A 15,537-nucleotide genomic window follows, 5' to 3' on the forward strand; every position below is an offset into this window, starting at 1 on the left:
GTCTGTTCTTGTTTTTGTTTTTTGGGTTTTTTTTGGGGGGGGTTCTTTTTGGGGCTGTACCCATGGCATATGGAGGTTCCCAGGCTACGGGTCAAATCTGAGTTGTAGCTGCTGGCCACAGCCACAGCCACAGCAACGCAGTATCTGAGCTGCATCTGCAACCTACACCACAGCTCACGGGAACGCTGGATGCTTAACCCACTGAGTGAAGCCAGGGATCGAACCTGCATCCTCATGGATGCTAGTCAGATTCGTTTGTGCTGAGCCATGACGGGAACTCTTGAACCCAGATCTGTTCTGACTTGAGTCCTTGCTTTTAACCTCAGGGCCATATTTCTCTGTGCAGGATCTCCATCCATGTGCAGGAGACAGATACCCCTGGGGAGCTGCTGGTGACACGAAGGGCCAGCCTCAGAACTACACCTCCTGCAGAGGCTCCAGCAGCTGCCCATCCACGGGAGGACTCACCAGTGCCCAGGCGCTGCCCCCAGGCTCCTGGGACTGAGTCAGAAAAACATATTCTGAAAGGAGCCAGTGAGTTTTCCCCTCTGCAGAGGCAGAGCAGCGATGGGGGAGCAAAGGCCAAGGAGAAGCAGGGGCCTGGGTCCAAGCCCACCATGGCACCGGGCAAGGCCGGGTGGGACAAGGGATCTGATGCCAGGACCCCAGGCCCACAGCAGGGCACAGCCCCGGAAGCAGGAAACCTGGAGCCTGAGAAGGACTGCATAGCTGGGGGCGCGGGCAGAGCTGAGGCAGGAAGAAGAACGCCCCCGGGGGCTGAGGCAGACAGCCTGGTTCTGGGTAAGTGAGGCCACTGCTGTGTGCCCTGTGGGGAGTGAGTTTGGAAGGTTTGCTCCTAGGGGGGCCTTCCTGAACTTCCAGGGATGGGTAAGGTGGGTCTGTGGGCATCTAAGACTCTGAACAGCTTGCCAGCACATCCCAGGGCTGGAGACCAAGGCCCAGAGATGCAGAGGGCCGAGCTCAGGTTGGTTGTAGCCATTGAAGAGGAGGGAACCCATGAGGCTCAACTGGGTGGATTTCTCAAAGCCTACCTGCCTGCCCAATACTATTGGTATCATTCTGGATCGAGGCAGGGAAGGCTTCTGATAAAAAGCAAATCCGGGAATTCCTGTCGTGGCGCAGTGGTTAACGAATCCGACTAGAAACCATGAGGTTGCGGGTTCGGTCCCTGCCCTTGCTCAGTGGGTTAAGGATCCGGCGTTGCCATGAGCTGTGGTGTGGGTCACAGATGCGGCTTGGATCTCGCGCTGCTGTGGCTCTGGCGTAGGCCAGTGGCTACAGCTCCGATTAGACCCCTAGCCTGGGAACCTCCATATGCCAAGGGAGCGGCCCTAAAAAAGACAAAAAAAAAAAAACCAAAAAAAGAAAGAAAAGCAAATCCATTAACTGGTGTGTATCGCTTACTATCATGCATTTGCACCCAGCAAGCTGACTCTCATCTGGGATCAGAGAGGGGCTGCTGACTTTCTGTCCCAGTGGTGGAGGGAGGTGTCCTTGTGCTCCTATGACTCAAAGGGCCTCAACTCCTCCAGCCCTTAGGGTCATACCCATTGGTCCCAGCCTTCATCCCATGTGGCTGCAGGAAGGCCACCCTTTGCTGATTCCCTACCCTGGAATTTCTAGAAGTTCCTGTGGGAGGGCTGAGTGTTCTGTAGCCATCCTGGTACCCCCGCCACTTCCGGGGCCCCCTGTGCTGTGCTCTAACTTCTCTCGTCATGTCCTCTTCCCCTGGTATGACTGGTCCAAATGTGGGCATGAAACCTCCTTAATTCTTGAAACACAGCTGAGAGCAGGCTTTTCTGACCCTGCGGAGGGGGATAAGGCCAAGGCTCACCAGGACTCGCGCTGTGTGCCAAGCCCTGGGCACTTGTGGCTGTCTTCATCCTCACAAGCCTGTGGAGTGGGGATGCCTGAAACACAGGAGAGGCAGAGAGGCTGAGAAACGCACTTGAGGCTGCAGAGTCAGGGCTGAGGGAGCCAGGAACCCATAATCGGGCTCCAGAATGTTGCGTGTCAACCTCGTGGTTACACAGCTGCTCACAACTAAAGGCAGTTACTTTGCAGCAAAAGAAACTTCAGACTAGAGCTCTAGATGTGGAATCCCTGTGACACACCCAGAATCCAGGCTTGCCTAACCTACCTAGGAGCCCAGAAAACAGCACCAAAACCATGCAGATGTTACCCCCTTGTGGTCTAGGGCTTCAGGCTTACCTTCATAGACGCAAAAAAAGACCACAACAAGCATATTCAAATTTTCTACTTTGAGGAGCAGAAAGTTGCTTATAATCCAAACTCAGAGAAAATAGCTGTATTTTCCCTGCTCCGGGTCCATCGTCACAGAGGTAATGGAATTATCCCTGGAATACTCTGGTTTTTCCCTCAACAAGCCCCCTGCAAACTGGCAGAAGCTGGTATGAACCAAGTGGGTCTGGATCGGGGGTGGGGGTGGGGGTGGGGGCATATGGAGAGTCAGGAGGTGGTGGGGAGCTGAGAGGTGGCAGCTGCACAAAGGAGGCTCACAGGCTGCTGTCTTCTGAACAGATGATAGCCCGGCCCCACCAGCCCCCTTCGAGCACCGGGTGGTGAGTGTCAGAGAGAGCCCAACCTCAGCGGGCTACACAGTGTGCCAGCACGAAGTCCTGGGAGGGTAAGCGGGCCTTCTGCCTTGATGGGGGTGATGGGTGCTGCTGGATGGTTCTCGGGAACCTCGGCCTGGAGTGGGATCTCCTGCACAACGTGAGAGGGAGCTCACAAAAGTGGGCAAAGAGATGTCTGCAGGGTGCGGGGGCCCCATACAGTGTGGAAGTGTAGGGTGCAGGGGAGCCCCGCATGGTGTGAGTATGGGACCCCTATGCTGGAGGTGGCAGGAGAGACAACATGGGTGAAGGGTGATGTCCTCTAGGGTGCAGGATGGCCCGGGGGGTGTGGGTGAGGGGGCACCCCTGGAGTGCAGGACAAGTGAAGAAGCTCTTCTCCAGGTTCAGGGAACCCGAGTGCTGTGGGGGGATGACTGTGATCCCTCTGGGGTGCAGGGTAAGCCTCGGGGTGTGTGTGGAGCAGAGAAAGGACCAGAAAGCCCAGGGTCCAGGACGGGGCTGCCGCACCATGTGTGGGGTGAGCCTCTGGGGCTCTGAGCCTGCTGGGTCATCATGTGTCTGCAGGGGCCGGTTTGGCCAGGTGCACAGATGCACGGAGAAGGCCACGGGCCTCTCGCTGGCGGCCAAGATCATCAAAGTGAAGAGCGCCAAGGACCGGGTGAGGTGTCTGCCCCAGGCCCGCGAGTGCCCTGCGCCGAGCTCAGGACTCCTTCACTTCCTCCCGGGCACCCCCTGGGCCCCGCACTGCCCCAGGCCCCTCCCTGCCGAGCAGGAAACGTGGCCACCTTTCCTGCCTCTTTTCCATGACTCCCACACGCCAATCGGCAGGTCGCCTTGCACCCTGGGCAACAGGGTCCTCCTGGACCTCCAGAGTTCCTTCTTGGGCCTCAGGTTTCCTGTCTGTGAAATGGGTGGGTGGGTCCTTTCTGTTATAAGAGACTGATGTGGGTGGTGAGTTGAGGAAAGCTGGCGTGAGAGCAGGGAACAAGGGTGGGCGCATGCGTGTCTCGGGAGGTGCGGCTGGCTTCTCATCCTGACCCATTTCTTGGAAACTCCTCTCCCTCTGGCTCCACAAGGAGGATGTGAAGAATGAGATCAACATCATGAACCAGCTCAGCCACGTGAACCTGATCCAGCTCTATGACGCCTTTGAGAGCAAGAACAGCTTCACCCTGGTCATGGAGTAGTGAGTGCGGGGAGGGGGGTGGGGTGGCAGGCAAAGCTCTCCCTTTCCTGTCCCCTCTCTGTGACACCCAGGGAATGTCATCACCTCCTCTGTGTGACCTCCAACATGGAGCAGGGAGGACAAAGCCATTTATCACAAACCATTGGCTGGTGAACCTGGTTTGACCTGCAGATCCTGGATTGGCCTACGCAATTTTTAGTAATTTTGACTGAGTTGTCAACAGTTTGGAAATTAGGAAATTTCACACTGAAACCTGGGTTTCTGGCTTTTCTTTTCCTTTTTTTTTTTTTCTGTCTTTTTGCCTTTTCCAGGGCCGCTCCCGCGGCATATGGAGGTTCCCAGGCTAGGGGTCAAATTGGAGCTGTAGCCGCCAGCCTACACCACAGCCAGAGCAAAGAAGAATCCAAGCCGCACCTGCTACCTACACCACAGCTCACGGCAATGCCAGATCTTTAACCCACTGAGCAAGGCCAGTGATCGAACCCGCAACCTCATGGTTTCTAATTGGATTCATTAACCACTGTGCCACGATGCGAACTCCTGGCTTTTCTTGAAAATATAAAAGATCTTGGAATGCAGGAGCTGCCTTATCAGCTGGGAAGGGTGTGCTGGAGCGCCTTAGGGCTGAGCTTTGTGCAGGCAGAGCAACCAATCTCCCATTTGCCACAATCCCCACCACTTCCAACTACCCATGATGCTGGGGCCAAGGGCTCAGGGGGCATTTGTTATTGTGCTCCTGTTGCTATTTTCTTTTGGTAGAGCTGAGGAGAGTGAAGCATTTGTCATGTCATTTCTCTATCCAAAGTGAACAAACAAGGAATTCCCACTGTGGCTCAGTGGGTTAAGAACCTGGCAATCAAAATTACTATGCCAGGATGAGGGTTCGATCTCTGGCCTCGCTCAGTGGGTTAAGGATCTGGCATTGCTGTGAGCCGTGGTGTGGGTCACAGACGCGGCTTGGATCCTACGTTGCTGTGGCTGTGGTGTAGGCAGTGGCTATAGCTCCGATTCAACCCCTAGCCTGGGAACCCCCATATGCTGCGAACGTGGCCCTAAAAAGGCAACAACAACAACAACAACAAATTAATAAACAAAATTTTGACTAAGGGCTCTGTGTTCCAAGAAAAATTTTCTCTTACATCTGGTCTGATTTGTCCACTTAGGGTTCTGGCCATGTAGGTACTCATTGGCCTCTGTAGGCCAATGAGTTTTCAGTCTTGGCCTGGAGTGAGATGATCCACCCTGCAGACAAGCCCCAATCTCCCATTTGGCCCATCACTTCCTTTCTCTCACCCACACTCTGACCTGGGAATGGGCCAGAGCAAAGGTCCCCATAAAACACCCGGGAGCGGTGGCACCCTTGGGCTCACCTGGCGGTAGGAGAAGACCCGTCTTCTGAGAGCCTCTCCCTTTGCCCTGGCAGCGTGGATGGCGGTGAGCTCTTTGACCGGATCACAGAAGAGAAGTACCACCTGACTGAGCTGGATGTGATTCTGTTCACCAAGCAGATCTGCGAGGGTGTGCACTACCTCCATCAGCACTACGTCCTGCACTTGGACCTCAAGGTCAGCTCCCTGGGCACGCGCTGGGTGGGCAGCCAGGTCCCTGAGCCTCTGTGGCTCTCTTACCTTTGAGAGCTCTGTCAATAGACAGCCCTGGGCATTTCCTTGCGGTGAGCTGGCTTAAGGATCTGGTACAGTCACTGCAGCGCCTCTGGTCCCTGCTGTGGCTCGAGTTCAGTTCCTGGCCTGGGCACTTCATATGCCACAGGTTTGGCCAAAAAAGCCCAAACCAAACCAAACCAACCAACCAAACAAAAAAACCCAGCCGACCCTGGCTTCCATTCCTGGCTCTGCCATTTCCTAGTACTGGAGGTGAGGTTTTTCTGAGCTTCAGTTCGTCCATCTGTGAAATGTGGAAAATATGTACCTTATTAAGAGTTATTTGAAGATCAAATAACACAATGACTTTTTTCCTTATAAAAATATCTTTAAGATTCGATTAAAAAAAATTAAAATGGAGGAGTTTCCGTTGTGGTACAGCAGAAGTGAATCCAACTAGTATCCAGGAGGATGTGGGTTCGATCCCTGGCCTTGCTCAGTGGGTCAGTGATCCAGCATTGCCGTGAGTTGTGGTGTAGGTCACAGACGAGGCTTAGATCCCATGTTGCTGTGGCTGTGGCATGGGCTGGCAGCTGCAGCTCCAATTTGCCCCTAGCCACAGGTGCAGCCCTAAAAAGCAAAAAAAAAAAAAAAAAAAAAAGAAAGAAAAAAAGGGGGGGAAACGTGTGTGGTAGCAAATATAGACAATATAGAAATGTATAAAATGCACACGTGAAAGTTTTTCCCATCCAGTCTCTGAATTAGCAATTTGCCATGAAAAACAAACAGGTACAAAGGGGCTCATCTTGCATCTTGTTTCTAAACTCACCTTTTTTAGTTAACAGTACATTATAGACCTCTCTTCTCATTTTCTTAAAGGGCTATGATATATTCCATTGAATGAATGCATTATACTTACTTTTGTCCACTTGATAAAAAGTGAGCACAGAGTGGCCATTCTTTTCTTCTTTTTTATACAGAGGTTTGTTTTGGGGATGTCTTTATTCCACTGATAGGAACAATGTCTGCTTTTATGCCAGTATCATACTATTTTGATTAGTACAGCTTTGTAATAGTTTGAAATCAGAAAGTGTGATGCCTCCACTTTTGGTTTTCTTTCTCAGGATTGATTTGGCTTTCAGGGTCTTTTGTGGTTCCATACAAATTTTAGATTGTTTTGTTCTATTTTGTGAAAATTTATATTGGAATTTTGATAATGATTGCCTTAAATCTGTAGATTGCTTTGGGTAGTAAGGACATTTTAATAATATTAATTCTTCCAATCCAAGAGCATGGATTCTCTTTCCATTTATTTATGTCTCCTTTGATTTCTTTCATCATGTCTTATAGTTTTCATTGTATAGATCTTTCACTAACTTGTTAATTTATTCTTAAGTATTTTGTCTTTTTGGATCAATTGTAAATGGGACTATTGATTTCTCTTTAGGGTAGTTTCTTTTTAGTGTATAGAAGTGCAACTGATTTTTGCATATTGCTTTTATATTCTGACAATCTACTGAATTTGTTCATAAATTCTGTTTCGGTGAAGTCTTTTGGGTTTTTAATATATAATGTCATGTCATCTGGAAATAGTGACAGTTTTACTTCTTTCTTTTTTATTTAGCTGCCCTTTATTTCCTTTTCTTGCCTAATTCCTCTGGCTAGGACTTCCAATACTACGTTGAATAAAAATGGCAAGAGTGGGCATTCTTGTTTTGTTCCTGATCTTAGAGGAAAGACTTGCAGGTTTTCACCATTGACTATGTTATCTATGTGCTTGTCATATATGGTATTTATTTATTTATTTATTTAGTCTTTTTGCCTTTACTGGGGCTGCTCCCGCGGCAAGTGGAGATTCCTAGGCTAGGGGTCTAATCAGAGCTGTAGCTGCCGACCTGCACCAGAGCCACAGCAACGTGGGATCTGAGCCTCATCTGCAACCTACACCATAGCTTGCGGCAACACCGGATCCTTAACCCACTGAGGAAGGCCAGGGATCAAATCCTCAACCTCATGGTTCCTAGTCGGATTCGTTAACCACTGCGCCACGACGGGAACTCTAGTCATGTATGGTCTTTACTATGTTAAGGTATTTTCCCTCTAAATGCAGTTTGTTGACAGTTTTTATCATGAAATGGATTTTGAATTTTGTTAAGTGCTTTTTCTGCATGTACTGAGATAATCATATGATTTATATTTTTAATGTGTTAATGTGGTGTTTCACATTGATTGATTCGTATATGTTGAGCCATTTTGCATCCCTATAATAAATACCTTTTGGTCATGGTAATCCTTTTATATATTGTTGAATTTGGTTTGCTAATGTTTTGTCGAGGATTTACAATCTGTATTTATCAAGGACATTGGCCTCTAATTTTCTTTTCTTGTAATAGCTTTGTCTAGTTTTCGTATCAGTGTAATGCTGACCTTAAGACATGACTTTGGAAGTGTTCCCTCCTCTTCTATTTTGTGGGAAGAGTTTGAGGATTGGTACTAATTTTTCTTTATTATTATTATTATTATTATTATTATTATTGTCTTTTTAGGGCCACACCCATGGCATATGGAGGTTCCCAGGCTAAGGGTCTAATCAGAGCTGTAGCTGCTGGCCTATGCCAGAGTCACAGCGATTCAGGATCCGAGCTGTGGCAACACCAGATCCTTAACCCACTGAGCGAGGCCAGGGATTGAACCTGCAACCTCATGGTTCCTAGTCAGATTCGTTAGCCACTGAGCCACGACGGGAACTCCTAATTTTTCTTAAAATGATTGGCAAAATTCACCAGTGAAGCCATTTGGTCCTGGACTTTTGTTTATTGGGAGATTTTTGATCACTAGTAATTGGTCAGTACAGATTTTGTATTTCTTCATAATTTAGTCTTGGCATGTTGTATGTTTCTAGAATTTATTATTTTCTTCTAGGTTGTCCAATTTGTTGGCATATAATTTTTCACAATAATCTCTTTTGGTTCTTTGTGTTGGAGTAGTATCAGTTGTAACATCTCTTTCGTTTCTAATTTTACTTTTACTCTCTCTCTTTTGGTGAATCTAGCTAAAGTTTTTTCTATTTCTATTTTGTTCATCTTTAAAATTTTTCCCCAGTTTTATTGAGATGTAATTGACATATAACATCGTACTTGTTTAAGGTAAACAACGCAATTGTTGATGTATGTATACATGGCAAAGTACCACAAGTTTAGTTAGTATATATATCACCTCGTGTAGTTACAATTTCTTTTTCTTGTGATGAGAACTTTCAAGATCTTTCTTAGCAACTTTAATGTATATAATAAGTATAATATTCTTAACTATAGTCACCACCCTGTTCATTACATCCTCAGAACTTAATTATTTTATAATACAAAGTTTATACCCTTTGACCACCTTCACCCATTTCCCCAACCCCTTCACCTCTGACAACCACTAATTTGTTCTCTGTTTATATAAGTTGTGGGTTTTTTTTTTTAAAAGAGTCTACTTATAACTGAGATCATATAGTAAGTGTCTTTCTCTGTCTGACTTATCTCACTTAGTATAATGTCCTCGAGGTCCATCCATGTTGTCACAAATGGCAAAATACTCCCCAACAAGATTTGTATATTCAATGCAATCCTACCAAAATCACAGCTGGCTTCTTTTCAGAAATTAATGATATGATGCTAAAATTCAGACAGAAATTCAAGGGACCCAGAATAGCAAAAACAATCTTGAAAAAGAAGAATGAAGTTGGAAGACTCACATTTCAAAACTTACTACTAAGCTGCAGAAATCAAAATTTAGTGATGTAAGGATAGACTATTTATGATAGAGAGTCCAGAAATAAACCTTTATATTTGTGGTCAATTAGTTTTGAAAACAGTGCCATGACAATTCAATGAGAGAAAGAATAGATCTTTTCAACGAATGGTTCTGGGACACCATCTTAATATCCTCATGAAAATTGAACCCCTACTCATTTTATAAAAAAAATCAACTCAAAATGGATCATAGGCCTAAATATAAGAGTTAAAACTTAAAAATTCCTAGAGGAAAACATAAGAGTAAGTTATATATGTCTCAAAGGCACAATGTAGTAAAGTTGGTGAATTGGACTTCACCAAAATTAAAAACCTTTATGTTTCAAAGGACACCATCATGAAAATGAAATGACAGCCCACAGAATGGGAGAACTTTTTTTTTTTTTTTTTTTTTTGTCTTTTTGCCATTTCTTGGGCCATTCCCACGGCATATGGAGGTTCCCAGGCTAGGGGTCCAATCGGAGCTGAGCTGCCAGCCTACGCCAGAGCCACAGCAACGCAGGATCTGAGCCACATCTGCGACCTACACCACAGCTCACGGCAACGCCGGATCCTTAACCCGTTGAGCAAGGCCAGGGATCGAACCCTCAACCTCATGGTTCCTAGTCGGATTCGTTAACCACTGCGCCACGACGGGAACTCTGGGAGAACATATTTTTAAATCATATACCTCTTAAAGGACTTGTGTCTAGAATATATAAAGAACTTTAACAACTCAGTAAGAAAGACAGTTTAAAAATTGGCAAAGGATTTGAGTAGATGTTTATCTAATAAGGATATAAAAATGAGCAACAAGCACATGAAAAGATTCTCAACAACATTAGTCAATTACATCACACCCATTAGACTAAAATAAAAATATTACAATGAAATAAAAATTAAAGATTAAATTTTAATTAAAGATTAAAGTAAATAAAAATGGCAGACAAACATTGGCTAGGATTTGGAGAAGTTGGAACTATCATACATTGTTGATGGGATTGCATCCACTTTAGAAAACAACTTAGCGGTTCCTGTAATATGACACGTAAGAGTTAACATATGACCCAGCAATTTCACTTCTAAATATATACTCAAGAATTGAAAACATAAATCAACACAAAAAACTCATACACAAATGTCCTTAGCAGCATTATGCATAATAGTCAAAAAGTAGAAACAATACAGATGTTCACTAACTGATGACTAGATAAGCAAAATGTGGTAGATATATCCATACAATAGAATGGATTAATTCCGTTTACTATTTAGCCTTTAAAAGGAATGAAGTATTTATATATGCAGAAACCTTGAAAACATTATGCCGAGTGGAAGAAGTCAGATGCAAAAGGTCACATATGTATGATTCCATTTACGTGGAATGCCCAAAATAGGCAAATCTACAGATGCAGAAAAAACATTAGTGGTTGCAGGAGTTGTGGGTGAGGGGGCAATGGAGAGTGACTGCAGATGAGTAGGGTTTTTTTGAAGGGTGAAAATGTTCTAAAATTATTAGTGGTGAACTATCTGCTGAAAACCACTGAATTCTACACTTTAAAATGGTGAATTTTCTGATCTCATCATCAATATTTATGTTTATTATTTATGTTTCAATAATGCTTTTCTAAAAATGAATCTTACCTATTTATTTTTACTTTTTTAATGTGGCTATTAGAAAAGTTTTATTTTATTTTTTTATCTTTTTCTAGGGCCACACCCGAGGCATGTGGAGGTTCCCAGGCTAGGGGTCTAATCGGAGCTGTAGCCGCTGGTCTACACTACAGCCACAACAACGTGGGGTCCAAGCCACGTCTGCAACCTACGCCACAGCTCATGGCAACGCTGGATCCTTAACACACTGAGCAAGGTCAGGGATTGAACCCACAACCTCATAGCTCCTAGTCGGCTTCGTTAGCCACTGAGCCACGACAGGAACTCCTGTTTCTGTTTTATAAATAAGTTCATTTGTATCATTTTTTTTTAGATTCCACATAAAAGTGACATCATATATTTGTCTTTCTCTTTCTGACTTACTTAGTATGATAGTTTCTAGGTCTATCCATGTTGCTGCAAATAGCATTACTTCATTCTTTTTATGGTTGAGTAATATTCCATTTTATGTATATGTATATCTTCTTAATCCATTCCTCTGTTGATAGAATTTAAGTTGCTTCCATACCTTGGTTATTGTAAATAGTGCTGCAATGAACATTGGGGTGCATGTATCTTTTTGACATACAGAAGGTTTTTTATTTTTTGGGTTTTTTTGGGGGTGGGGGGGCTGCTCCCAGGCCAGGGATTAGTTCCGAGCTGTGGTAGCGACCACAGCTGCAGCTGTGGCAACACTGGATCCTAAACCTACTGTGCCAGTTAGGGGATCAAACCTGCGTCCTAGTGCTCCCAAAACACCGCCAATCCCATTGTGGCACAGCAGGAACTCCTGCATGTATATTTTTCAATTATGGTTTTCTCTGGATATATGCCCAGGAGTGGAATTGCTGGATCATATGGTAGTTCTATATTTAGTTTTTTGAGGAAGCTTCATAGTGTTTCCCATAATGGTTGCACTAATTTATATTCTCACCAAAGTATAGGAGGGTTCCCTTTTCTCCACACACTCTCCAGCGTTTATTGTTTGCAGAATTCTGATGATAGCCATTCTGATTACTGTGAAGTGATGCCTTGTTGTAGTTTTGATTTGCGTTTCTCTAGTAGCGATGTTGAGCATATTTTTATGTCCTTTTTGGTCATCTGTATGTCTTCTTTGGAGAAATATCTATTTATGTCTTCTGCCCATTTTTTGGTTGGGTTCTTTGTTTTTTTGATATTGAGTTACATGAAGTGTTTGTATGTTTTGGAGATTAACCCCTTGTCTGTCACTTCATTTGCAAATATTTTCTCCTATTCTGTGGGTTGTCTTTTTGTTTTATTTATGGTTTCCTTTGCTGTGCAAAAGCTTTTGCATTTAATTAGGTCCCATTTGTTTATTTTTGTTTTGATTTCCATTATTCTAGGAGGTAGATCTGAGAAGTTATCGCTGTGGTTTATGTCAGAGAGTGTTTTCCTCTGAGAATTTTATTATAGTATCTGGTCTTATATTTAGGTCTTTAATCCATCTCGAGTTTGTGTATGATGTTATAGAGTGTTCTAATTTCCTTATTTTACATGTAGTTGTCCAATTTTCCCAGACCACCTTTTTTTTTTTTTTCCTGTCATTTTGTCTTTTAGGGCCACACCAGTGGCATATGGAGGTTCCCAGGCTAGGGGTCAAATAGGAGCCGTAGCTGCTGGTCTATGCCAGAGCCACAGCAACTCGGGATCTGAGCTGCGTTTGCAACCTACACCACAGCTCATGGCAATGCCAGATCCTTAACCCACTGAGTGAGGCCAGGGATCGAACCCGCATCTTCATGGATGCTAGTCTGGTTCATTAACCACTGAGCCACGACAGGAACTCCTCCCAGCACCACTTATTGAAGAGACTTTTCTCCATTGTATATTCCTGCTTCCTTTGTTGTAGATTAGTTGACTATAGGTGCCTGGGTTTAATTCTGGGCTTTCTATTTTATTCCATTGATCTATATTTCTGTTTTTGTGCCAGTACCATACTGTTTTGATGACTGTGGCTTTGTAATATGGTTTGAGGTCAAGGAGCCTGATTCCTCTAGCTCCATTTTCTTTCTCAGGATTACTTTGGCTATTTGGGGGTCTTTGTATTTCCATACGAATTTAAAAAATATTGTTCTATTTCTGTGAAAAATCTCTAATTTAATAGAGATTGGATTGAATCTGTAGATTTCTTTGTGTAGTATAGTCATTTTGGCAATATTGAATCTTCCAATCCAAGAGTATGGTGTCCTCTTCTATTTCTTTCATCAACACCTTATAGTTTCAGAGTGCAGGACTTTTGCCTTCTTAGGTAGGTTTATTTCCAGATATTTTATTCTTTTTGATGTGATGGTCAGTGGGATGGTTTCCTTATTTTCTCTTTCTGATCTTTCACTGTTAGTGTATAGAAATTCAAGAGATTTCTGTATTAATTTAGAATCCTACAACTTTACCAAATTCATTGATGCGCTCTAACAGTTTTCTTGTAGTGTTTTCTATGTATAGTACCATGTTGTCTGCAAATAGTAACAGTTTTCCAACTTCTTTTTCAATTTGGATTCCTTTTATTTCTTTTTATTCTCTTCTAGAAACTTCTTCTTTGGCTAGGACTTCCAAAACTATGTTGAATAGTTGAATAACGTTGGCGAGAGTGGACATCCTTGCTTGTTCCCAATCTTAGAGGAAATGCTTTCAGCTTTTCACCATTGAGTATGATGTTGTGGTGGGTTTGTTGTATGTGGCCTTTACTATGTTGAAGTAGGTTTCCTCTATCCCCATTTCCTGGAGGGTTTTTATAAATGGGTGTTGAATTTTGTCAAAAGCTTTTCCTGCATCTATTGAAATGGTCATATGGGTTTTGTTTTTCAATTTGTTAATGTTGCGTAAGTTGTAAAATTTTTAATGCAACATTACGTCATTTGATCCTCACACCCACCCAAGAGGAAGGCAGGAAGAGGTGATTCTTCCCATTTTACAGATGGAGGCATTGAGATTTCAGGCATAGGAAAATAGTCATTTAAGCCTACAGATGCCCCTAATGGACCTCTGGATCTCAGGCACTGGCCTTGGGTTTCCAAGTCCTTTGTACCATAAGCCCTCCATCTGCCCTCAGCCCCTACCCCCACCCAACCAAATTGGTTTGGCACAAGCAACAAGAATCATTCCAATCTCCCAGGTCCTCTGAGCTGATTTGAAAGACTTAAGAGAAGTGAGTCAAGACTAACACCTCTATCCCATGGGTCACAACTGTTACCACAAAATAGCAGGTTGATATTTAGCAGCTCTGATCTCCTTGACCAAAGTACTGAGGGTTAGGTCCCACCACTGAGATTCTGACATAATTGGTCAGGGTTGGGGTCTGGGAACTGGGACTTTTGAGGGCTCCCCTGATATCTAGTATGCATCCAGGGTTTGGAACCATCACCCCAAGCCAAGAGTCTCAAACAAGTGGCTTGTAGACCAAATCTGTATCCCAGATGTGTCATGTTTGACTTCCACCCATCATGAATGCACATTTAAATTGGATTTAATTGTCAATATTTAAAAGCATGGAATTTTTACTTAAACCTGGATTTCTGGCTTCTCCTGAGGACTGAGGAAGACAGGTGACTGGGCCTGCATTGCTATGTGGTGGGTAGCAGTTGGTGCTGAGCAGTGGCTGTCCATTGATACAGGGCAGGAGCGCTCCAGTTCCCCATGACCACCACACCTGGAGGGCTTTCTCTTGGAGGCTGGGAAACAGGCCTACTGACAAATAACCATGGGAGCTCAGACCTTCTTAGCTAGTAATTGAGCTAAACAACCTTCTTTTTCTTTCCTAGCCGGAGAACATACTGTGTGTCAATCAGACAGGTCACCAAATTAAGATCATTGACTTCGGGCTGGCCAGAAGGTAAGGGAGACATGTTTTGGCACTTTGACAGAACTCTTTGGGGCCTCTTGGTGGCTCTCTCGGGCATGGTTACCCACAGCTTAGTCAATTTTTGAGTTTTGGGACTGACATGAGGACGCTCTCTCACTGAAAGGCTGGTGGCCTTCACCAAGACCGGGTCAACTGGCCTCGTTACTATGGCACAGGGTGGCTTTGTGCTGCAGGCTCTGCTTCTCCTTAAAGGGCTGTAGGATTCATGATTCTTCGAACCACTGGTATGAGCAGAGAGAAGAGTGATGGTTAAAGGAGGGAGGCAGGGGACTGGGCATCTCATTCTATTCATTTCCCAGGCCTCCTGGGGCCAGGATGTACTGAGCTCTGTGATGCATCCATCATTAACCCGTCCCCCATAAAATGACTAGGTTAAATATCTGATGGTCTTTTTCCACAAAGAAGAAGTGCGTATGTGACAGTCTAGGGTTCCATAGGTTTGGGGTTTGGGGTGCTCAGGACTGGGTTAGATCTTGGTAAAATTGTGACCTAAGGCAGTGCCTACTGATATGGGCAGTTAGGAAGTTTAAATGAAATAATACATCAACAGTGCAGACGCATCCTATGAGCATTTCAGTGCCTAAAGTAAACATAATACATAGTTTTTAAAACATCCTTAAGTCCCTGAAAATGCCTAAAGCCTAGTGAAGTATAGATATTTCTACTGTTGGATCCTGTCCTGCCTCACGTGTGCTGACTACCACGCCCCTGCAGGACTCTTGCCCGAAGTGTGCGTACCCACTGGTGTGGGTGCTGAGCAGTGGCTGCAGCAGGCCCTTGGCACTGGGGAGGGCAGCCACAGTCTAGAAAGATGGCAGTAAATATC

General features: G+C 44.7%; 1 protein-coding gene across 5 annotated transcripts in view; it reads left to right on the forward strand.

Moving 5' to 3' along the window:
* Positions 1-15,537, forward strand: part of MYLK3 (myosin light chain kinase 3) — a 73,122-nt gene that overhangs the window by 31,663 nt on the left and 25,922 nt on the right. For all 5 annotated transcript variants that reach the window (XM_021094244.2, XM_084960347.1, XM_021094243.2 and 2 more), the window contains 6 exons: positions 347-801; positions 2,563-2,668; positions 3,183-3,276; positions 3,695-3,804; positions 5,228-5,369; positions 14,611-14,681. In XM_021094244.2, the coding sequence (XP_020949903.2) occupies positions 347-801; positions 2,563-2,668; positions 3,183-3,276; positions 3,695-3,804; positions 5,228-5,369; positions 14,611-14,681 (978 nt within the window). The remainder of the gene's footprint in view (positions 1-346; positions 802-2,562; positions 2,669-3,182; positions 3,277-3,694; positions 3,805-5,227; positions 5,370-14,610; positions 14,682-15,537) is intronic.

This window comes from Sus scrofa, chromosome 6, assembly GCF_054392235.1.
Source record: "Sus scrofa isolate SSC_HxYL_T2T_F1_AM1 chromosome 6, Sscrofa_HxYL_maternal_Yorkshire_Landrace_v2.0, whole genome shotgun sequence".
Classification (NCBI taxonomy): Eukaryota; Metazoa; Chordata; class Mammalia; order Artiodactyla; family Suidae; genus Sus; species Sus scrofa.